General features: G+C 38.7%; 4 protein-coding genes across 4 annotated transcripts; all 4 read right to left on the bottom strand.

Moving 5' to 3' along the window:
• Nucleotides 1-3,284: 3,284 nt before the first annotated feature.
• Nucleotides 3,285-5,785, bottom strand: LOC114518643. The gene is made up of 2 exons (XM_028538648.1): nt 4,646-5,785; nt 3,285-4,478 (listed from the first exon to the last, which is right to left on the bottom strand). Exons 1-2 carry the CDS (start codon nt 5,783-5,785, stop codon nt 3,285-3,287), a joined length of 2,334 nt encoding a protein of 777 aa, XP_028394449.1.
• An 11,052-nt stretch (nt 5,786-16,837) lies between these two features.
• LOC114518642 lies at nt 16,838-17,401 on the bottom strand. The gene has a single exon (XM_028538647.1). The coding sequence runs from the start codon at nt 17,399-17,401 to the stop codon at nt 16,838-16,840; it is 564 nt and encodes a 187-aa protein (XP_028394448.1).
• Nucleotides 17,402-17,756: 355 nt separating this feature from the next.
• LOC114518640 lies at nt 17,757-18,564 on the bottom strand. Its single transcript, XM_028538646.1, has one exon. It carries the CDS (start codon nt 18,462-18,464, stop codon nt 17,757-17,759), a length of 708 nt encoding a protein of 235 aa, XP_028394447.1. The 5' UTR covers nt 18,465-18,564.
• Nucleotides 18,565-20,533: 1,969 nt separating this feature from the next.
• On the bottom strand, nt 20,534-21,373 carry LOC114518639. Its single transcript, XM_028538645.1, has one exon. It carries the CDS (start codon nt 21,371-21,373, stop codon nt 20,534-20,536), a length of 840 nt encoding a protein of 279 aa, XP_028394446.1.
• Nucleotides 21,374-24,039: the final 2,666 nt, after the last annotated feature.

Below are 24,039 nucleotides of genomic sequence, written 5' to 3'. Positions count from 1 at the left end.
TTGAGAGTTTATGACATGTTGATATGATGTTTGAATATTACTTTCTGACTTGATGTAATTTTGACCGGAATGGAACGCCATTGTAAATTCATGCATTAAACTGATATTGTGCAGTAGATGAGTCATATTGGTCAAAGGGGATGAGTGAGACTGTCTGATGTTGTATGAAGGGGATGAGTGAGATCAACTGATATTGGTCAAAGGGGAATGAGTGAGACTGACTGATGTTGTATGAAGGGGATGAGTGAGTTTGACTGATGTTGTATGAAGGGGATGAGTGAGATCGACTGATATTGGTCAAAGGGGATGGGTGAGACTGACGTTTTATGAGGCTAATGAAGGGGATGAACAAGACAGACGATTGAAAATTGAATGATTAATCATCAACAAACATGCTCGGCCTCCTCCAGAGTCACAAGTCACAAAAAACTGTTAAAATAAGGAAAATTTGTGCTTATTTCATCTTATACTACAAAAAATTACCCACAATTACAAGAAATCCCTGCGTGACACATTTTAACAAGGCTACTGTTACCCAAACAGTTTTCTTTGCTTTAATATTCATGATTCCATCACTTCATTAATTAGCAAGTCAGGTCTTCTGGAGAAACCAGGTAAAACAATTTAATTTAAAATACTAAGTTTTACAATCTATGATACAAGATATTACTCAGAGTTGACTTGTCATCAACTACAATCAGACAGTGTTTCCTTCTGAGCGGCTAACTCGTTTGCCGCATAAATAGATGGTATAGCACCTCTTTCTAAGATTCTCTTTACAGGTAAATTCAGTTTGCTTCCAAGCTCGGAAAAACTGAATCTTTGGTGGAAACAGGAAGCTTCAAAATGTATGGAACACAACACAGAATACCGTGTTGGCTCGAACGTTGTGAAAAAAAGTGGAAAACCGATTAATTCAATTATCACAAGAGATTTCAAATTGTATTAAACCAGAAAAATTCCAAGCAATATGGAATTATTTACCTCCTAGGGACGTAATTACTGGCCTGGAATAATTTACAATGAAATATAAATCAAAAAGAAGAAAAAAATACGCAATATTATCTTAGCAAACTGAAAATTCACAAATCACTTAAGAAAAAAGCTGGGAAAAAGGTTTAATATGTACTTCGCAATATTAAAGAAAACAAAAAATGCTACAATAGAATCACCATTTATCACGCAGAAAGGAGGAGGGAAAAAATATATTCATAAACCACTTCTCTAATCCACAACCCATTTCTAAAAACATTTATTGTGGTTCATCTCAGTTGGTCTAAATTAAATTTCTTAGTAATATTTTGTATTGCAGATTGTAAAACTAAGTATTTTAAATTAAATTGTTTTACCTTGTTTCTCCGGAGGACCTGACTTGCTAATTGACAAAGTGATGGAATCATGAAAATGATTTTGTAGATGACAAAGATAAGCAATTCAAATACTCGTCTTTCCAACCAGCCGGAAATTTGGCCCCCTCGAAAACATATACTTTATTCCCCTGAGTTCGAGAATCGCGAAGCTTCTTCTAAAAACAAGATCGTAAATGTTTGTTTGTATTATACTTATAGTTTGCTTTATTTATTTCAAAAGCTTTTCATCTCAGCGAAGAGCTAAGACGAATGTTGTTTTAAATGTGCACGTGGCTAACTTCTAGGATTATCATAACATTACTAGGGGCTTTAATCGAAAAATAAATAAATAAGTGGTAATTTCCTAAAACAACCTTTCCTATGTATGTATAACCGCTAAGCCTATGATTTATAAGGTCGCCAAATTAAGAATTTCTGGGGAGGGCAAATCACATATTGCACAGTTCGGAAATTTGGTCCCCCTCGATAACATACTTTATACTCCCCATATATATATAAAATATATATAGTTTTGAAATCGAGAACTTTTGACTCAATATTCAACAAGTTTCTGAACCTAATATGAAATTCGTCAGAATAACAACCACACTTTAGCAAGCGATGACAACATGCGTTGGTGAAAGTGTTAATGTGCATGCGGCTAACATTTAGGGAGTAATTAATACAAATTTGCATAAAAACGTTTAAAAACAATCGGCAAACACAAAAACAGGTAACATGCACTATATAAAATCCGTCAGTGCTGTTTGTAAGTTGTAACTCAAACCACGGCTAGATAGACTTTTATACACTTAAAACTTTTATACACTTAACGGTTCTCTAGCTCTAAAATGGTAAGGTAAACTAAGTTTCTTAGAGGGGGGCCAAATTTCCGAAGGGGGGGGCAAATTCCCTAGGATATTTGGCCCGGGGGGGCCATATTTCCTAGGAAATTTGGCCCAGGGGGGCCAAATTTTCGGGGGGGGGCCAAATTTCCTGTGACACCGGAGGACCTGACTTGCTAATTGACAAAGTGATGGAATCATGAAAATGATTTTGTAGATGACAAAGATAAGCAATTCAAATACCCGTCTTTCCAACCACAATGGCAATGACTTTGCCAACAATTTTCAACAATTTTCAAATTGTTGATCACAACTGATTGCTTGAAAATAGTCCTCGTAGAATTTGCACCAATTCTCTTTATGCAAAGAAATAAGAATGACCGTAATCACTTTCTCAGGTCAGTGATATTTTTTCAACTCTATGCTCCCCATGTTCATGTTATTAAACGAATGATCATATAAATACATACCTCTATTTTCATAATATGATAAAAAGCAAAGATAAATTTCAAACAAAAATTTTCCATAATCCTTTTGCTGTTCATACTTTAAAACAGATGTTAAATATCGCGTGTCGAAAACATATTTATCTTTTAATTCGAAAATTAAACGAGACTTACCTGTAAGTTGAAGTTTGATTTGAATTCTATTACGTCATCAGTCCGGAACGAAGGAGTAACATGAGAAGCACGTGCGCTTGCTTTCCTAGCCATATTTTAAAGTCCTAAACTTACTGACACTCACATAGGAACGAAGGAGTATAGGGAGGGATAAATCTCCACGGGAGGGCATGTTACTCCTTCGTTCCGGACTGATGACGTAATAGAATTCAAATCAAACTTCAACTTACAGGTAAGTCTCGTTTAATTTTCGAATTCTATACGTCATCAGTCCACGTCACTACGGAGTACCATGAGACTTTAAAGCTGTGAGTGATAGTAAGTTGCCGAAGTAGGTGTAAGACCCAGTTTGGTCAGAATCATCAGACAGCATCTGGGGTATATTATAAGAAAATATATTAAGTTGAAAATATGATGTAAAGCTATACGCTTTATGTAACACATAACAGTTCCTTATTTATATAATTGCATCAATCATCGGTGTCTGTATTAATAAAATGGTTAAGTATACTGTTCCCAAAATTAGATTCGATAGGTTTATTATAATGTTTGGCAAATGTTTCTGCATTTGACCATCCGCCAGCTTTCAGAACATCTTTCAATGGCAGGCCCAACAAAATTCCGTATGACGATGATGCTGTTCGACTACTGTGTGCTGAAAACATTTTGTCGATGCCCGATTCTTGAAGAATGCCTTTGACCCATCTACCGATAGTGGAATTGGTCACCGGTTTATGTGGCTTGACGTAACTTAATAAAAGTGTTGAATGACGTCGTAATGTTTTTGTTTTCGTGATGTAACATTTTAAATGTGCTACAGGACACAGACGAATATCGTGTGGGTAACTCAATATTTTGATTGGTGGAATGTGTTTCCCTGCTCGGGTTGTTTTAAGTTTTTCCATTATTGTAAACACAAACTGATTGTCGGCTTCTTGCATGAAGTCTAGGTCTAGGCTCTTTAATGTTTGGCATCGCTGGGCAGTTAGAAGTGCTAATAACGTGGTTAACTTTTTCATTAGCATTGCTAAAGTCATATTCTCCAGAGAGGGCATTGACTGCAGAAATTTAAGAACTACGCCCACGTCCCATACTACAGAATATCTAGGTAAGGATGGTTTAAGTTCAAAAACGCCTTTGAGAAACCGAGTAACTAAAGGGTGTTCACCAAAGGTTCGATGACTACCCAACGTGATTACTGCAGATAGTGCTGACCGAGCTGTGTTAATAGCACTGTAACCTACGCCTTGATTGTATAAAAATGTGAGGAATTTTAGACCATCATTAATATCAGCCTGTTCAATATTAATTCGATTTTCTTGGCAAAAACTTATCCATTTTAAAAGGTAGCACTGATATTGTTTTCCGGTTGTCTGTCGCCATGTCGCCATTATTATATTTACCGTTTCAGCTGATAAGCCTTGCTCTGTTAGTTGTTGCCGGATAAGTGACAAACTAGAAGAGCCAGAGTTTTGTGCAGTGGATGAATTTCCTGCGGTTGACCTGGCAATTGTAACAGCTGTTTCCCCGGAGCTAGACGTACCGGGGGTTGACGGCACATTTGCATTGCCTTGGCGTACCAAGATTGTGTTGGCCAGTCCGGTAAAACTACTATCCCTGTCGCTTTTTCCTCCTGAATTTTTTGCAACAATGTTGCGATTACACTAAAGGGAGGGAAAGCATAAAACTGCAAATGAGACAAGTTTAATGAGAAAGCATCTATAGCGAATGCACCTGGGTCAGGTCGGTAAGACACATAAGTTGGAAACTGTGCATTGAGTCGCGTTGCGAAAATATCGATATTGGGGTTGAAGGTAAATTGAGGCAATACACTCTTAAGAGTTGAGCTGTCAAGCATCCATTCGGTATGCGAATCAGTGCTGCGTGATTCTGAATCAGCTATAGTATTGTCAACCCCTGGAATATGGGCAGCACTAAGCCAGATATTTCTGAAGATACACCATTCCCAGATAGTTTTACCTAGTGTGTTACTTTGTGGCGAATGGCTTGTGCCCATGTGGTTTATTACAGCTATAGCTGTTGTGTTATCAAGATACACCCGAATATGTGTGCCTTGTAAAGTTTTACAATACGTCTGTAACCCTAAAAACAGCGCTAGTAGCTCGAGGTAGTTAATGTGATGTATTTTTTCTTCATCAGCCCAAAAACCACCAGTACTGCTGCCTTCGTAAACCGCCCCCCACCCAGTGAGGGAGGCATCTGTTGTAAGAATATGGGACGGTTGGCCCCGGGAAATTACATTTTGTGACTCAAGAATATTCTGTGCCCACCACCGAAGCTCAAGCTTTGACTCTTTTGATAATGTCATGCGTTTATCAAAATTACCTTTACACAATTGAAGAGCTTCAGTTTTATTACGATCTAATGCTCTGTAATATAATGGGCCGTGTGCCACGCCCGGAAATGACGAGATTATCTTACCAATAACTTGAGCAACCTCTCTAATTGTGGGCATATGTTTAGATATCAAAGCGAGACAAAGCTGCTTTAGTGCGACCTTTTTCTCAGGTGTGAGGGTAATGGTCATTTCAACAGAGTTAATTATAAAACCTAATAAAAGCAGTTCTTGTGAAGGTATGAAAGCTGATTTATCTGGGTGAATTATAAATCCCAGAGCGTCAAATTGCAATAGTGTATCAATAACATTAGACACGCATTGTTCATACGTTTTTCCCTGTAGGAAAAGATCGTCAATGTAACTGGCAATAATGTGACCAAGTTTGTGGAGCACTGTTAATGGGGGTTTAAGCACCTTGGTGAACGTCCTAGGGCAACTAGAAAGGCCATTTGGCAAGCATGTATATTGATATAAAACTCCCTGCCAGTAAAACCGCAGATATTTGCGATCAGATTGATTGACAGCTACTGAATAGTATGCATCTTTAATGTCAAGAGAGGCCATAAAACAATTTCGCTCTATTAATTTTAGTATCGAGTTCAAAGTATCCATTTTAAAATGATGATAAGTAACAAACTGATTAAGACCTTTTAAGTTTAAGATCAACCTGTGGCTACCGTCCTTTTTCGGGCGGATGAAAATATTTGACACTACCTCCCCTAAACTATGATTAGTTACTTCGATAATACCTTTGGCTAGCAATTTTGCAATTTCCTGATCAATTATGTCAGATTCTTCTGGCGAGAACGGAATTTTTGGGTTCGAAATGTTAGTGGGCGAATTATCAAATTCAATTGTGCCCCCTGCCACCGTTCTCAGGATTTCTGTGTCAGAAGTAATGTTTTGCCAGGCAGTAATAGAGTTTCTAGTATTGCCAGCTTTAAAGGTATTACATCGACATTGGAGGTAGTTTTTCAGTGTGATTTAATCTTTTCGAGAGTATTTAGGATTTCCTGCCAATTTTGGCTCGGAACGTTGGTTTTTCTGGCCCTTTCCCAAAAAATAAGGTTTGTTGTTTTCAGTGCGATAGTCAGAGTGACCGCCCCTCTGGGAGCGGGAATTTGAAAACCGCTTATCTGGGCGATTTGTTGGACGGTAGTTTCGAAATGTGCGATTGCGGTTAGCCCCAATTGACTGACTAATTGTATTGGTTTCTTTAGCGTCACACACTTGTTTTGCTAAATCGTCGCCAAAAAGCATGGCACTAGATGAACTTTCTGGTTCGTTTGCCTTATTACAAAGGCTGTAAAATTCTGGCTTTAGAGCCGGTCTAATTTGGTCCCTTCGAATTCAAGACAGTACACCTACCGAGTGACCCATAAGGGCTACAGCATCGATAGCATGCGAGAGCGCAGTTTTTGTATCAGTGGGCGTTGATAGCAGTGTGTCACAATTCTTAAGCATGCCAAAAGTGGCTTTTTGAATAGTTTGCTGTATGTTTCCCAAACGCAAATCTGCGCTCTTCTTAGAATTATTTAGAGCGGTCCAAATTTCTGGGTTAACTTTGGGTACGGTTAACTCTGCGCAATTTTCTGGTTTGTCATGTTTTGACAACAGAATTTTAAATTTTTCGGTGGTAATTGTTTTACCCCATCGTGTAATGGCTATGTCAGCCAGATTTTGGACAATCTTAGGTCCTGTCTGTTCTTCCTCGTTGAGGGCACTATTAAGAGACTATAGTAGTTCTATTTCAGACTGATCCAAAATCGGTTGGTTTCCTGGCGCAGTATTGCCTGAGGTATTGGGAACATTGGCCATGTTATCGCCGGTGGCGAGTGACCCATCCAGAAGGGCTTGGATGTTGTTATCCGACGCACTTATACTGATTGCGTCGTCGTCATCCCGTGTACGTTTGGCTGAATAGTCAGAATCTTCGCTCTCAGAGTCTGATGACACGGTGCGCTTACTGCGTTTCTTACCCCTTTTTCCTTGTTTAGGGATTCCAGAATCGACTAGGTTTTGTAAAACCGTAGCCATTGTGCTAATGCTGCTATTTATTGCAGTGGGTTTTTGGCCCAAGTCTAACTCAGGTTGAGAAAGGTGGTCGGGTCGACCATCATGGTGGCCAGGTTGGTCGGACTCGTTTCGAAGACTATCCATTGCGGACTGGTCAGGTTGACTGTCTTCCTTGCCAGTTTGGCTCGCGTTAGAAACGTCAGGTTGACGTGGGCTACCAGATATTAATTGTTTACTGCTTGAAGCCATTACAAACGAATGAATACTAAATATCTGAATATAAAGGAACAACCAAATGCTATAAGAACAATCCTATAGTAAAACTACGGTACTCATGTAACCAAACGATATATTCAATAGTAGTAGACTGTGAAGACCTTGTAAATATCTTTAACAATGTGTGAACAAACAGCGACTGATAGAACGGTATGTTTTGTGAAACCAAGTTTCTTCCAATGTGGACTTAATGTTGCGGCTAAGAAAACTATGCGTACAATGGCTAGGAAAGCAAGCGCGCGTGCTTCTCATGGTACTCCGTAGTGACGTGGACTGATGACGTATAGAATTTGGACTTTACTAACAAATGTGTTAGGCAAATTAACCCTGGAATTTGATGGCGGGTTTCCTTTGGACAACTTGAAAAATTTTAAATGTTCCATCTAAAAGAAAAGAATATGAATCCAAATTTTCAAAAAATATATACTTTGAAATAGGTTTAATCGATATAACTTTTTCAATATGTTTGTTTCAAAAAATATGAAAGGGAAAAAACAGAACACACAAAAACAGAAACTCTTCATAACTTTCAATTTTAATGATCCAATATTCAAAATTTCCAACTTGAGTAAATTATACAAATCCTTGAACTTTGTTACTTGTTTGAATTTCACAAACTTTTCATTCAAAATTACCCTCTTTCCACCCAAAATAGTTTAAAATAATGTAGAAACTAGAAAAAGAAACCAGACGTTTAAGCACTTCAGTTCACTACACTGTCTAAGGCATTATTCGAGTATGTTGAGAATGCCTTCTCAACATAATGAAATATTGAGCAAACATTTACCATGAAAGCTGTCAACCACACTTGTACACTTAATGGCTCCCAAACGTTCAGGTAGCCTTGAGCTTTTGATTTCTAATTTTTTTCATATTTATCTCTTGGTGCATCAACTATTTTTGTCCAGTGTATCCTACAGGCCTTCAGATTACTAAGAACTGCTTCACATAACTGGACAAGATGCTGAGCAAACCTGACTTCATGGTGGGCAGGAAAAGACTTGGCACTGGGATCGATAATCCTTCATTCTTTCGTTTGTAAGGCAGATGTTCGATAATATGATATAAGGCAGATGTTCGATAATAGATGTTCGATAATATTGCCAAACCAGAGCTATGACAAGCACACCAGATATTTAATGTGTGGTGCCCAACATACTCTTCCATTCTAGCCCACAGACCAGATTTACAGCCAGTGTTTGTTGACTCTCTATCAGAACTCCCACCAACAAATTTAGCTCCCACTTCATTTTTTGTAAGACCAACTTCTTTCAGTGAAGACTGTGCAGCCCAAATAATCCTGCTTCTCCATGTTTTTCACTTTCTCGGGCATTAACAAATTGATTTTCAATTTCCAGTGGAGATTCGGGCTTGTTAAAACAGACAAAAACATGCTTTTTGTCTTTCTGTTTAGAGTCCATGGAGCTATCAATCTGCATTGAAAAATGCAGACAGCTTTTCAGCTCATCTTTTAACTTCTCTCTTTCAAAACTGCCTTGAATTGCTAATAATTCTGCATAGTGAGTTGGATCTCAACAGTGCAGATCCACAGCACTCTGTTTGAACTGTGAAAACTCTCCAATTGCTTTCAGCACTGGCATACTTATTTGCTTTTTGTTCAGCATGTATGCTGGCGAGGCTCCTAGAGGGCCAAGACCAAGCAGAAGGCATTAGCAATTTACTATCGTTGTATACATCTACAGCCATATGCAACAAAGTATTTATAACAGCAGAATCAGTTGATTTCGAAGTCCTTAACCCGGGATGATTTCAGTAATTATTATTCCATTGCTCAATTAATTTTGCTATTTCCATTGCTGTTGCATAAGAGTCCCATGAAGATGATCAATTACATCCTCCATAAAAACTCGCTGAGAAATCGTCTGCATCAGACTGGACTGCCTGATCTGAGTCTAACTTCAAATTATTTTCAACGTGCAGTTCACTAATGGATTGAGTTTCTTTGTCAACACTAACAGATTCTATATCATTCTCATTTACCATGTCATCTTCATTTGAACGTGGTAAGTTGGTGATTCACCACCATCATCAGCATTATCTTTTTCAGGTTTGTTTTCAAGATCATTATTCATGTCGTCCTTATTTTCTTTGTCCTCAAAATTTGAAGTGGTAACAAAATAAGAATTTATGTTTTGACACTTCTTCGCCAAAGATTGCAGTTTTCTTTCATTCTCTGGTCTTCTTTTGTGTGATTTGATTTACTGGAATTTTTAATTTACTTCAATCCTTGCTTACTTCCCATATTAGTTTGTATTAGAATGGAGAAAAGAACTTCTGGTGGGTGGGCAAAATAAAATTTGTGGGGGGGGCATTTAGAGGGACTGGGAGGGCAAATGCCCCCCCCCCCCCGGCTTATATGTTAAAGAGGTTGTTGAGTACATTATAATCCATGAAAACTCTATGCTCTGTCAAACAACCATAGGGTGGATTGACAGACTTTGTAGACCAGCAAGTGGTTTGAAAGATAGCTTATTTGGTGGCAAGTCGATAGGTGAACAAGGCTATCTAGCATATAGAATGTTTGATAACATTGTGGTACTTGATGTTAATGAGAGAGTAAGTGGTGATGAAAGTTAACAAAGTAGATTTAAAGGCATTTTATTAAGACTTCGGACAAGAGATATAAGTTTAAATGACTGGAAATTACTTTTCACTACACCAACCAAGTGTCGTGTCTAACACTGATGATTTTTCAAGTGCAACAAGGTTGTATTTTAGCAATGAAGAAGTAGCCAAGTGCAATTATGATCACTTGGTTAAGTTAAGAACACCAATTGCCGAAATCCATGCTCGACATCCAGTAATGATGCTAAACATGTTAGTTTTCAAGATATGCTTGGTTTGCACCCATTTATTTGATTTCCAAAGGAGCAAGAGTAATGTTAACAATAAATTTATTGACATCTGTGGGTCTATGTAATGGCTCAATGGAACCATTGTTTATATTATTTATGCAGGGAACCATGCACCACCTGACTTACCTATTGTTGCTATCGTAAAATTTGCTATTTTCATTTGCAAATATGCCTTGTGTTCTTATTCCACCAGTGACTGCCACTGTAAGAGTTGAAAATAGCATACTTGAAAGACAGCAATTACCTTGCCTGGTCATTGACAATTCACAAAAGTCAGGGTATGACTTTGGACAAAGCATGGGTTGATGTAGGAAAAAAACCACTCTAGGAATTACTTATGTTGGAATAAGTTGTGCTCGAAATTTATTGTCACTAATAATAGAACCAATGACGTTTGATAGACTTGCCTCACAAAAAAATTCAATCATTGCAATATAGATTGCAAGAGGAAAAGACTCCTCGGAATTGTTAACTCTACTAAGGTCTGATTCTGTTTGTGTTTCTTATTTTTGAATGTTTTTATTACATGAATTAGTAAACGATTTAAATTACATTTCTCATACAGAAAAGTTTCAATTGGCTTTTATCTGGAAAACCATGGATTTAAGTGGTATGTATGACTGGCTTTTTTAGTACAATTTTTTAACTATAGGATATACTGTAAATGTAAATGATAAACACTGATTTTCACTTCACCACCAAGCTGATTTTGACCTATCAAATGCAGAGTTTGCTGACATTGAGATGAAAGCCACTGAGATGAAAGCCACCGAGCCGATAAAGGCCACCAAATTTAACAGTAAGAATTTAGACATACCGCAGTTGGAGAGTGTGGGAATGCAATGGTAAAGAAAATTGCGAATTATTTAGATGCATCAGAGCTGGTGATCAATCTGAAAAAAGGCAAGACGGAATTGGTGCTATTTGCAACATCGAAACAGCTCAGTAAAATTTATGGAACATTGGCAGTAAAGAACAGTGACCATATCATAAATAGTACCTCATGTTATGAGTATTTTGGAAATTCCATCGACCCCTCAATAACCTTTGAATAAGAATTTCGACAAGCGTAATAAGAAAGCCTCTGGTCGAATTCAGTTATTTGGAAAATACCATGATAGCCCCATTATTAATATATTGCTGTGTTGTAAAATTACCATTGTCAAAAATTGTATATGGCAAGTCAGAAATAAAGGAAGTTTTGTCCATCAGTCGCCTTCAATCAAAACAATGTTTCACATGGTTTATTTGGCATAATTTTGCCATACACCTCGACGTGAGATGATTGATGTGCTCATTATAAGTCAGCTTACTGTTTAGGATTAGTCCAAGATCTTTTGTTAAAGAGACAGGATCAATTGTTTTATTAAAAAAATTCAAGGATTTTTTGTCAATTAATTCAGAGACTGTCGTGTTCCAACCAGTTTTTCCAGGGCTTATTAATGTGTTTTTGCAACACCATTCGGCCACCAGACAAAGGTCTATGTTTAGCTTCTAACGCTTCTTCAATAGGGAACAGCGATATTTTAAAATCATCAACATAGGAGTACAGCTCACTTGCTTGCGTCACTTTTGGGAGATCATAAGTGTATATACAAAGAGTAATGGTGACAAAATGGCACCTTGTGGTACTCCATGGGTAATAGGGACGGTATCAGACAAGAATGACTCAATATGAACCCTCTAAGCACGTCTGGTTAAATAACTTTCAAACCATTTGACCATTTTATGGGATGCGCTAAGAATCTTCAGAAGTTCTTGGTACCCAGGCCATTGTGACAATGCCAGAGATAATCCAGAGTGGGCAAGCCATATCTGAAGACTCTTCTTCATCTTCGCAAGACCAGTCATTCAATGATTCCGAAGAATCTGACCAAGCGTACGACAAGCAAGATGCAAGTGTTAGAATTAGAGAATTTTCTAAATGCTGAGCAGCGATCTAAACAAAAAGCACCAAAAAAGACCAGAAAAAAGCAAACAAAGGACCAATTACAACTGGGAGTGTCATGATCGACCTGACAGAAAAGCTGTTGGAATTGCAAAACTCGCAGATGCAAATGATGGAGAAGGCCAAAAATGAACCAAGGATCTTTTGATAAAGCTGGAAGCAGATCAAAGAAAGCTAGATGAAGAGTCACAAAGAAGAGATGAAGAGTTTTTCTTAAGAATGGCAGAAATAATGAAAAAGTAGATGGTACCTGATAAACTGTTAGAAGAACAAACACTGTTTAAAAGTTATAACTGAACATCGTAATAAATATCGATATATTTAGCTTTTTGGACATGTATTATATTGTAATAATTTTAGAAAAGGTTATATCATACGACAAGGTTATCATAAAGATTATTATTATTATATATTATTGAATTTTATTATTATTGTTGTATATTGTATTCAAAATGTATAGATTTTATAATTACACCCATCATGTTACTAAAATTGTACAACCACTTGTCTATGGTTTCTTAGTTTTCACAGTTTTTGTAATTGCAGACATTCCAACTCTCCCGAATTGTCCGGGAGTCTCCCGAAAATTTGTGTGATCTCCCTGTCTCCCGATTTTACAGAATTCCTCCGGATTTTTCCAAGATATCTAGAAAATACAAATTTTCATTTACAAGACAGTTTCCTGACTATTACAAACTATATTCATTTAATCATTTCGGGTTTCCAGCGCGCAAGTTCAGCCGCGAATGGGCTTTTAAAAACATTTACATATACATTATTGATTATTATGCAAATATGGCGGGAAAAAGAGCTCATGAAACAGATTCTGAAACAGAGAATGAAACAGAAACAGAGTCCAACAATGATACAAGTTCACTTGCAAACTTAGAGGGTATAAATAAAGTCAAAAGCATTAAGAAAAGAGAATACAAGACAAGATATTCCAAAGAATGGGTGAGCAACTTTCCATTTGTGAAGCCATGTGGTCAAAATATCCCACACAAAAAATACAAGTTCTTCTGTAGCGTGTGCAATGTTAATTTGTCCTGTGCACAAGGAGGCATTAATGATGTCACTGTACACTCAAGTTAATTATTCAATTTTATTTACATATTAAGTAATAAATAAATGTAAATGATTTCGCTTCTAGCCTCCCAGGTCCAAAAATTAAAATTTCAAAATGCATTTTGTCAAAATGCACTTTGACATTCATTGTAATTGCTATTTTATACAGTCATCGTACATAAGTGACAAGTTTTGAAAACATAAATACATGTAATTGTATTGTATTTATAGGATCGAAAAAACACAAATTGAATGAGAAAGCTGCAGCAAGTTCACCAATGAACCTATTTTTTATGAAGAAATATTTGTCACTGATAATTTCTTTTTTCCATGCTTGTCCCAGCAAATTTGTATATGATTGTAGCTGAAGAGAGAGTCATGTTAAATTGGCGTTGTGACAATTAAAATAGCACATTAGGGTAAGGCTTCATGAACCAAGGTAGAAGTATGCACCTTCTCCAAACAGGAAAGGTGGAGCTTGAACTCTTTTGATTCTAGCAAGTGGTTCCTGTTAAAATCTCACCATCCTGTGCCTTCTGAAAAACATCACTTGAGTGCAGAACTTGTGCATCATGCATGCTACCTAGATAACCAATTGCAGTGTCCAAAAATGTGAGATTTTGTTCTACGACCACCTGCAATATAACACTATAGTGATAATGTCTATCAAGATTGGAACGACAAGAACGGTTTATCAAAGCTTCAGTTCAAATTCAAATCCCCCCACTATGTTTATTTGCTTTTCCCGCCAAAAAGCCAGGCTTGGGCCTGGCCTAGGCCACCTGTTATGATGGGCCTAGATTTCCTGGCTTAGGCCAGGCCAAAGTGTGTTTACACTAGGAAGATCTAGGCCTCAGGCTTGTAGTATAAACACAGCTAAATACAGGGCAATGTGAATAAAAACTATAATTAATTGTTGAAAATAATTATGTGCTGACCCAAACAGGTATGATGTAGAGCCAGGTGCTCGCACTTTCTTATTTTTATGGTTATACATCCATTATCTGGTATTGAATTATTTCAGTTTCATCTAATCATTAACTTTTTAAGGACTGCTTTTTTCATTCTTGTTATAATACTAGTTAACCAGTTTGAGAGATTTTCAGGTTTATTAAGGTGTGCAATTTCTTAATTTAAATTATATATCCATCATCTTTTAACTCTTGTTACCCAGGCCACTGTGGTAATCGAGTCTAGGTTTTGGGATAATTATTTTTTGGGATGGTCGCAGGCTTAGTCCTCAGCACGGACAGTCGCATATTTACAGTGTATTTTAAGTGAATTCACATTTTATAGCCTGAGTTCACGCCTACATAAGTGACAAGTTTTGCATTTAAGCAAACTTTCGTAGTTTGACACATATTTTTTTCTAAAAGACAATTTTGTCCGGTTCGGCACCTCATATGCCTGTATTTGCCATTCCAAGGGCGTCTTGTTTTGAATAGAAATTATTTCATTTGTCTGTAAACTATTTTAAAAGTAACTGTGACAATGATACTTTGAAAAGTTCACATTTATACTTGAGTTACATCATTTCAGATTTGTAGTTTAGATAATAAAGTAGTTTGGTGCATCTGCGCCACGTTTTATGGGGTTACACTGCTGTAGTCTCGTTTACACCAAATATTTTCGGCTATTAAGTAGCCTCGATTACAAACTGATATACATGTGACGAAATGAAATAATTGTATGAATTTGTGATAAAGTGACAAAGTTTTTAAAGAAAACGAAATTAGTGGTGGATACAAGTTAATATTTAAAAAAGTGCTTGACCATATGAAAAATATTGAAGGATTGCTGTTACCACATATGAATATGCCATTGAAATTATACTTAGATTCAAGTGGAATGGCAAATACAGGCATATGAGGTGCCAAACCGGACAAAATTGTCTTTTAGAAAAAAATATGTGTCAAACTACGAAAGTTTGCTTAAATGCAAAAATATGTCGACTCAACTTTTGATAAGTATCTGCTGAACTTAATTAATGGTTCTGATCTCAATATATATCGGGCAAACTTGAAAAATATATATGCTAAACTTAAAATTTTTGTGTTCAACTTAAAATATACATGTGAATATTTTCATAAATATTGGCTAAAGTTGGTATCGCCATGGCAAACTAAACTCAACCACGAAAATAATTGTGAAATTTTATAAAATTTGCCCCAAACTCCAAAAATACATGCCTTTTGAAAAATATATGTTCTAATTAAGATGCTTTGTGGGCTTATTTACATCATGTGAAATTAGTGAAAATGCAACGGCCGCCATTTGTAGTGGATTTTGCGATTGTCGAAGATGCTAAACCAGAATGAACTACAATTTCACTTGAGAGAATACGATAATGTTACTTTGAAAAGAGAAATAGAAAAAGTCTTTTCCCAGATCCAATGTTGTGGTTATGAATATGTCAAGGTACGTAATTATGTATGTATACTACAAAAACCTTGACCTGTAATCTCTTATAACAATGCCTGTGTTATAAATTCTTCATTAGAACAATGTATTAAATTGTTGTGTGAAAACGAATCCAGGGTATTTGGGATTACCAGTCCCATTTAAGCTCCCTGGTAGGCATGTAATGTTCACATTATATTTACTTATTACAGGCCTCCTATGGAAAACTCGTTTTGCCAAATTTAGCCCTTGGTGTTATGATGAACTGCGACATGCTTCTGAAGTTGTCAGGTCAAAGTGCTGTATACATACGCTCAATAGAAAAACTTGCTGGTTGTGACAGTCATGATCAATTTAATGATGAAGAGTTTATAATTAAGCAAGAACCAGAACTCGTAGAAATTGAAGATATTAAAGAAACAGGTAAATGGGAGTCTGGTATAAGCTGTTAATTTTTTATCATTTACATGGAGTTTTGTTATTAACATGCTGTCAACTAATATGATACAGTATGTCGAGAATTAGCCTCCATTCAGTATCGTTTTGTCCTCGACAAGTCTCAATTCACACAAATTCGATTGGGTTTATGAAATATATTGAATTAACAAATAAAATTAAAAGTTATACTAAATCTTCACCCAAAATTCACGTTGCAGCTATGTCGAATTAATATCGCGTCTCTCGAGTAACAGACCGTTTAGCACACTATGACCCTCTATCACCAACTGACTCAATTTTGTGCAGATCCCTTATTTTACCCATATTGCTTCCCATTTCTGTGCAGTGCGTGTCATCACCTATTATTTCGTGCGCCCCGTTGTCGCTCAGTCCCGACACACTCCCCCCATATATCTTAGTGCTGTGATATATGTCTACAAAGGGTCTGAGCTAGTGCTACTGATTCAAGCTTAAATGCAATCTAATATTAGTGTCCTAATATGGATAAGTGTCACCGTTCATCTTCTTCTGCTTGATCCCGTAAGCGGATTGCTGCCGCTGCTGCTGCATCACGTTTCGGTCGAGGTTGGAAGGGAGGGGTGTCTGGGTTTAACGTGGTTGGAGGTGGTAAGTCACAGGAAAGTTCTATCGGGTAGAGTTGCTGTATTGCACGTTCAAGAATTCCATTTGGCGTCCTGATCTGAACTGTCCACCCCACCAGGGTGCGTGACTCAGGTTAAACCTCCAATGGATCTCCTTGTCCGTAAGGAAACCGTTTATGATCTCATTTCCAATTGCCTTTTTCAGCCAGTTTGCCGCAGCCTTGAACGTAGTGGCATTATCTGAGTATATGATTTGTGGTCTCCCCCTTCGAGCGATCAATCTTTTTAGGCTAGGCAGAAATTGGACAACCTCCAATGATTTCAACAGCTCTAAATGAACTGCTCTTGTGAGGCTGCACGCGTAAAGTACCAGATACGCTTTCTTTTCCGCTTTTCCTGCTGTTTTGTATTTGATTGGTCCAGCGAAGTCGACTCCTATCACTTGGAATGGGGTTTCTCCTTGCGTTCGCGTAACTGGTAGTCGTCCAGGCGGTGGTCTGTGATACGCACGAGCGTGGAATCGCACACATCCATGACATTTGCTTCGTACCTGCTTCACAAGGCGACGTAGTCTAGGTATCCAGTATCGCTCACGAACTTCAGCCATGGTCGCCGGTACTCCCCCGTGAAGAGTGATGATGTGCGCTTGTTCGACTAGTTTCTTCGAAAACTGCGAATTTGCAGGCAAGTATACCGGATACTCGCCTTTGATTCGCCCGCGACACTCTAGAATTCCGTTCTGGTTAGGTTGGAGGTTTAGCTCAATTTTCGTACTCTCGAATTCCGGTGCGTCCCTAGCTCCATCTTGAACTCGTTTAATCCACCACAACCGTGCATCTTTGATCTCCTGCGTCTTTATCGGTCCCAGGGACTTTGCTTTCCTTTGGGTGTGTTGAATGAAGCGGTTAATCCAAGCACAAATTCGAAGGGTTTTCCGCAACGTATACCGCTCTAGTAGTTGGTCAAACACGTCCTTGTGTGCCGTTTGATTCATCGTCAGCGGGATTCTCGTTCGTTGGGACATGATGCCATCTGATCCGGTCGAGTTCTTTGACCTTTTTCACTCGGTTGGATACGAATTGCCGGTACTCGCCTTGTCCATTGATCCAATATAACGCGACTGTCGAGTCCAACCAACAGTGTATCTCGGTCACCTTCTCCATTCCGATCGCTCGCTCGACGTTCGTCACTAAGTTTGCGGTCATATGACCAGCGACAAGCTCTAAACGGGGAATCGTGAGGCTCTTCTTCGCAAGTCTGGACTTTGCACACACGATACCTTGGGTTGTTCCGCTTTCTTGCTCTGCGACTGCGTAGACGACCGCAGAAACTCCATTCTTACTGGCATCCCCGAATCCGTGAAGGGTGATTGACTGTACTGGCTCTCTGTGAGGGGCTAAAGTTCGAGGGACCGTGTACTGGCCTGGCAGGTTTTCGTACCACTCTTTCCACCGTCTCTTCAAAGAACCGTTAAGTTCTTCATCCCAGGCAAGTTGCTCTTCACACATTTCACGGTACAGTAGTTTTGCTACTAGGGTAGTTGGGGAAACCAGGCCGAGTGGGTCGTACACACTTGCAACCTGCGACAGGGCCTCCCTTTTCGTAGATGCTGCGTCTCGTTCTTTGTTTGCTACAACACTTAAACGGTCTTGAGCTTTGTTCCAACCCATACCGAGGATCTTTGTCTCAGTCCCCTTTGTGCCCAGCTGCTGTTTCGCGAAGGTAGTTTCCGGGTTGCCCACGTTGCCTTCATTGGCGCTCTGGTCGGTATCCTCGGTATCCTCGAGTTCAGAGGCGTTTGAGTGCCATTTATGCAGGTGGAAAGTGGCATCCTCAAAAATACTAACTGTCTTCGCTTTCTTCTCTTTGACCTCTTCAACATTATCACCTCCCTCCATCACATCATCGACATACAGGCCGCCTTTTATCTCTTCCACCAGAGCCGGATATCTTTTCTCCCAACTCTTTAGGTGTTCGTTCAGGACACCTCCAAGAAGGAAGGAAGAACAGGTCAGCCCAAACAGCGCCCTAGTAAACGGATAGACTGTGAGGTCGTCACTATCTGGTGCCTTCCAATGGAAGCGTAGGGAATCTCGTTGGTTTTCGCGTATCCGGACTTGCAGGAAGGCTTTCTCGAGGTCAGCGGTCAGCACGATGGGGAGGAAACGTAGACGAACTAAAATATCCCACAGGTGGTTCTGGAGTGGTGGGCCAGGGTTCAAGCATTCGTTCAAGGATGGATCAGATGCCGATTCTTTGGCGGACGCGTCGTAAACGACCCGAAGTTTCGTCGTCTCTGCGTAGGGAATCTCGTGGGGGATGTAAAACTCTTTACCCTTCGCTGTGGCAGGTGCTGGTTCGGCAATACCTTTCACGAGCTGATCTTGAATAATGTCGTTGTATTCTTTGTAAATTCCTCTTTTCTCGAGACGTTTCACCAGGTTGTTAAGTCTCCTTATGCTTCCTCTTTCGTTTGACAGAAGGTGTGGATGATGCGATTTCCACGGTAAGCTAGTCTCGTACCAGCCTTCTTTGTCGCATGTGAGCTCGTCTTTAAAATCATCGTAAATCGCTTGAGAGCCTTCCTCGGTGGGATCTTCAAGACCGAGGACGTCTAACCGACACAACCGCTCGAAATCGTTTTGAGATGTTGTGGTCAGTAGCATCGTATTCTGGTCCAACTCGATTCCAGGACTCATGATCATCCAACCAAACCTTGTAAATTCCGCCACGGGATCACCGTCCTTTCCTACCAGGGGTTTGGTCCTTGTTTTTATCCGAGCATACTCGCCGTTTCCCAGCACGAGGTGAATGGGTAGCTCACTCTTTGTGTCGCGTTCGTCCATTTTGACCGAATTCAAATGTTTATATCGTCTCACGAGGTGGTCGTAATTGGGGTTACTATTTGTCAGAAGCTCGCTCTTTCCAACTTTGTTCAAGCTCACGTTTATTTTGCACGAATCGTCCAAGGAACTAACTTCTACATCGAAAACTTCTATTCGCTTTGTTTGCGAAGTCATCAACATGTCTATTCGCTGGCTCTTTATTTCGCTGGGTTTAATGTTTAACGCGTTGACAAGTTTCGCGGACGCATAGGAACTGCCGGCGCCAGAATCAATAAGTGCGCGAGTCATTACACCATTAACTTTCACAACAACGACTGGAAATATCCCTTCCGCGCTTGCCCCATCTGTCATCACTTTCTTAGCCCCGGGTGATTGGTCCCCTTCTTTTGTATGATCTTGACCAGACCTTTCGTCGCGTTCATGCTTGTACTGTTCGCAGATGGATGAGTGATGACGCTTGTTGCAATGCCCACAAGACGTCTTGCTGGCACAGTCCGAAGCTCGGTGAAATTTCGTAGCGCAGTTGAAGCACAAACCCTTTCTTGCTAAAATTTGCTTTCGGTCACTGGGATTCACGACATTTGTGCATGAAACCGCCTTATGGCCAAGATCGCCGCAATAAACACAGCCCAAAAGTTTTTGTTCATTTCCGCTCGCGCGAAACAACTTCTTACGGTAATCATCTTTGCGCGGAGGGTCGCTTTCGTTTACCGGATTGCGTTTTACCCACTGTCGCAATGCCTCAGCTAACTTCTCGAAATCCCATGTTTCCCATTCAGGATCGGTTCTAACTAAATCGCCCCTGATACCTGACAATTTATCTAATGTCATCGAGACATTTCCGTTAACCTGATCGAGTTTCCTCAAGGTCTGCAAGGCTCGCACGCAATAGGTCAAAGTCTCACTAAATTCGGCAATTCTACGGGGGTTACTGTTCGAATATGAGGTAGATCGAGAATCTCCCTTATATAGCTTTTGACAATCTCGGATTCCTTGCCGTAATTGTCTTGGAGAATGGCTTTGGCTCTATTGTAACCTTCGGTTGAAAAGGGCAGGGACTCGACGCATGTTTTGACCTTTGGACCCAATAATTCTAACAAATACGTAAACTTGGTAATGGGGGCCACGGAACTCTTATCAATCCCTTCGGTAAATTGTCCCCAAAACCTAGGCCAGTCTTTAAATGACCCATTAAACTTCGTAATCACAAGTTTCGGTAGCTTTGCGTTTCGACTTGGGCATTCCTGAGTTTCCGGTTTGGGTGGGGTCATTTCCCTTTGCATGCGTAGTTTCTGTTCATGCAACTTTAGTTCTGCTTCACGTTGCTGCTCTAGTCCTGCAGCCTTAGCGTTACGTTTCTCTTCAGCTAACCAATCGCTCAACTTTGAAATCTGTAAATCAGCTACTTCGAGTGTCACCTCAACACTGTCGCTCCAATCGGAAATTTCGCTCATGCTTGTTTTTCTCGCGATTTTCTGTTCCTCAACTTTGCGCTTGCACTCGTTAGCCGCGGTGTTTACAGATTGCAGTGTTTCGATATGGCGTTTTATAGTTTCACGCTTACCTGTTGCCAGGATTTTATCTGACCTTCTCGCAACCAATTTCAGCTGGGATAATTTCGTCTCCAATTCGATGTCTGCCTTTGTCAATTCTGGAGGTATACTTTCTCCGGTTGGTTGAACGGCCATCTCCGTAACTGTCTCTCCAGCAGTACTCTCTTTTTCTTCTTCCATCGTTGTTCAACGAGTTCGCAATCCCGTCGGAGGTGCCAGGTGTCGAGAATTAGCCTCCGTTCAGTATCGTTTTGTCCTCAACAAGTCTCAATTCACACAAATTCGATTGGGTTTATGAAATATATTGAATTAACAAATAAAATTAAAAGTTATACTAAATCTTCACCCAAAATTCACGTTGCAGCTATGTCGAATTAATATCGCGTCTCTCGAGTCACAGACCGTTTTGCACACTATGACCCTCTATCACCAACTGACTCAATTTTGTGCAGATCCCTTATTTTACCCATATTGCTTCCCATTTCTGTGCAGTGCGTGTCATCACCTATTATTTTGTGCGCCCCGTTGTCGCTCAGTCCCGACAAGTATATATTCATATATAATTAGTTTGTGTTAATTATCATCTAGCTTGTAGCAGTCAAAATCACAATTCTTGGCTTGAATACTGATTAATTCAGTTAAGAATAATGGTGGGTTAGAGAAACTCAATGTAATTTGTTGCAAGGCATATAATTGAGGGTTTCTTCATGTAACAATTGTAATTTGCTAAAATCATATAAGCAATTATATGAACAAATATAGTTTCTATATTTTTAGATTCAATCCCAGTTCCTGCTACTCTACCTGATATTTTTGATGAACCAGTTAGTGTGTCAATTATTTTGCAAGTATTGAAGTGAATGATCTAAATAATTCATTATTAATTTATAAAAATTTTAGAACATGTGAATGTAGAGGACATTTCAGAGTTGATATCAGTGCCTGCTGTATTTGATGAACAGGTTAATGGTGAGTTAAGTAAAATGCATGAACCAAACAATATTCACTGCGTTGTTTCAGTTTCACAAATCAGTTATGTTGTCCCCCATGGATTCTCATAATGTAATGTTAGGTCTTTGTCACATGTATTTTGTCATCTTTTTCAAAATGTGATACACAAAAAGCCTTTAAAAATTAAAATTTTAGACCCTGTAAATGTGGAACAAGTTAATGATGTTTCTGAAGGAATATTGCCAGAACTGCCAGAGCTTGATGACTTGCCCAATAGTTTTCATGAACCAAGCTGTGCAAATGGCAAGTTGACAAGATGAAAATAAAAGCAGCAAAAAGTCCAGATTAGTTCATACTGTTTGTGTTCAAACTGTTCTAGTTCATTTTGTTTAATTTTGTTTTGAGCAATATTTTTTGGTAATTGACAAAGTATTAAGACAGAAATTATAAAATTAATTTGTTAAAATTTATAAGTAAATTAGTATATAAAATTTTTCTATTTGATGTTGTCAGTTTCAAATACATATAATTGCTTTTTGCCTAATTTAGTGCACTCTTTGACACCTGGGCAGATGGAAAATTATTCAGTGAGAGCTGTAACAGTGCACAGGACCACCATCAAAAGGGACATGATTATCCTTTTTTAAGATCCAGACATCCTAAGTAGTCTTTTAAAGTTTACTGTTGTAGGTTGTAATGGCTGGCCTGAAAAGGGTGAAGGGGTAGGTGTAGCCAGGGATGTTCTTACAAGCTTTTGGCAGCAATTTTTTGATTCTTTGGCTGTAGGTGTGCAGGAGAAAGTACCTGCAATTAGGCATGATCATCAAAAACTGGAATAGGCGGCAATTGTTAGGATTCTTATTTATGGCTACATCAGGGAAAAATATTTCCCAATTTCATTTTCCTCAGTATTTATTGCTACTTGCCTTTTTGAGGAAGAAAGTTTCACTCATCAAGACTTGATACAATCATTCAGAACGTACATCTCTGATGATGAGCGCGAGACCTTGGATAAGTGTAGGGATGAGGAGTTATCTCCTAATGATGATGAAGTACTAGAACTATTGAGTTCATACAAGTGTTTTCGCATACCAAGTAGAGAAAACATAATGTCATTATTTTCTGAGCTTGCACACTAAGAACTTGTGCAAAAGCCAAAATACGTTTCCACTGTTGGACCCCTTATATTCATGCATTAAAGTCGTTTCCTCCTTTCCAATCTATTGAAGGAGTTAAGAAAATGTATGATGAAAAGCGTCCAACAACCCGTAAGGTAATAAAACTATTCAAGTGTGAGCCATCTAAGGATGCTGAAAACCAATGTTTCGCTTTTTTAAAGCAGTACGTAAAGTCTCTACAGGGTCAGTCTTTAACACGATTTCTTCAATTTACGACTGGTAGTGATATTATTGTAACTAAACAGATTAAGGTTGCATTTGTGGTTGTCCAAGGTTTTGCTAGGCGGCCAGTCGCACATGCTTGTGCACGATTGCTGGAGCTCCCAAGTACATACCAATGTTATAATGACCTAGCTGAGGAGTTTAGTAATATCTTAGCTGATAAATTGTCATGGTCATTCCATATTGTTGAAACCAGCTTTAGGTGTAAGACGTTAAGTCAAGGTTTTGTTAATATTTTGTTTACAGTTAATATTTGGTTTATTTAGCTTGAGGTACTTTTAAGGTTAATCTCAACTAGTTTTAGCCAATTTTTTATTAGTCTTGTGTTGGTAGTTACTTCTTATGTTGAACATGCAAATGGTGATTTTCAGCAATTGCAGGCTAAAAGATTTTGATGAAATACAGTACTATTACATAATTACATAAACTAAAGAAAGTAATTATTGTGTACCAATTTTTTAACATAGTTTTTTTTGTAGCAGTGATAATTATGCA

The sequence above is a fragment of the Dendronephthya gigantea genome, unplaced genomic scaffold, assembly GCF_004324835.1.
Source record: "Dendronephthya gigantea isolate DGI-Jeju-01 unplaced genomic scaffold, DenGig_1.0 000011F, whole genome shotgun sequence".
NCBI lineage: Eukaryota > Metazoa > Cnidaria > Anthozoa > Malacalcyonacea > Nephtheidae > Dendronephthya > Dendronephthya gigantea.
Note: the sequence above shows the minus strand (reverse complement) of the source record. Positions and strands in the feature narration are given on the sequence as shown.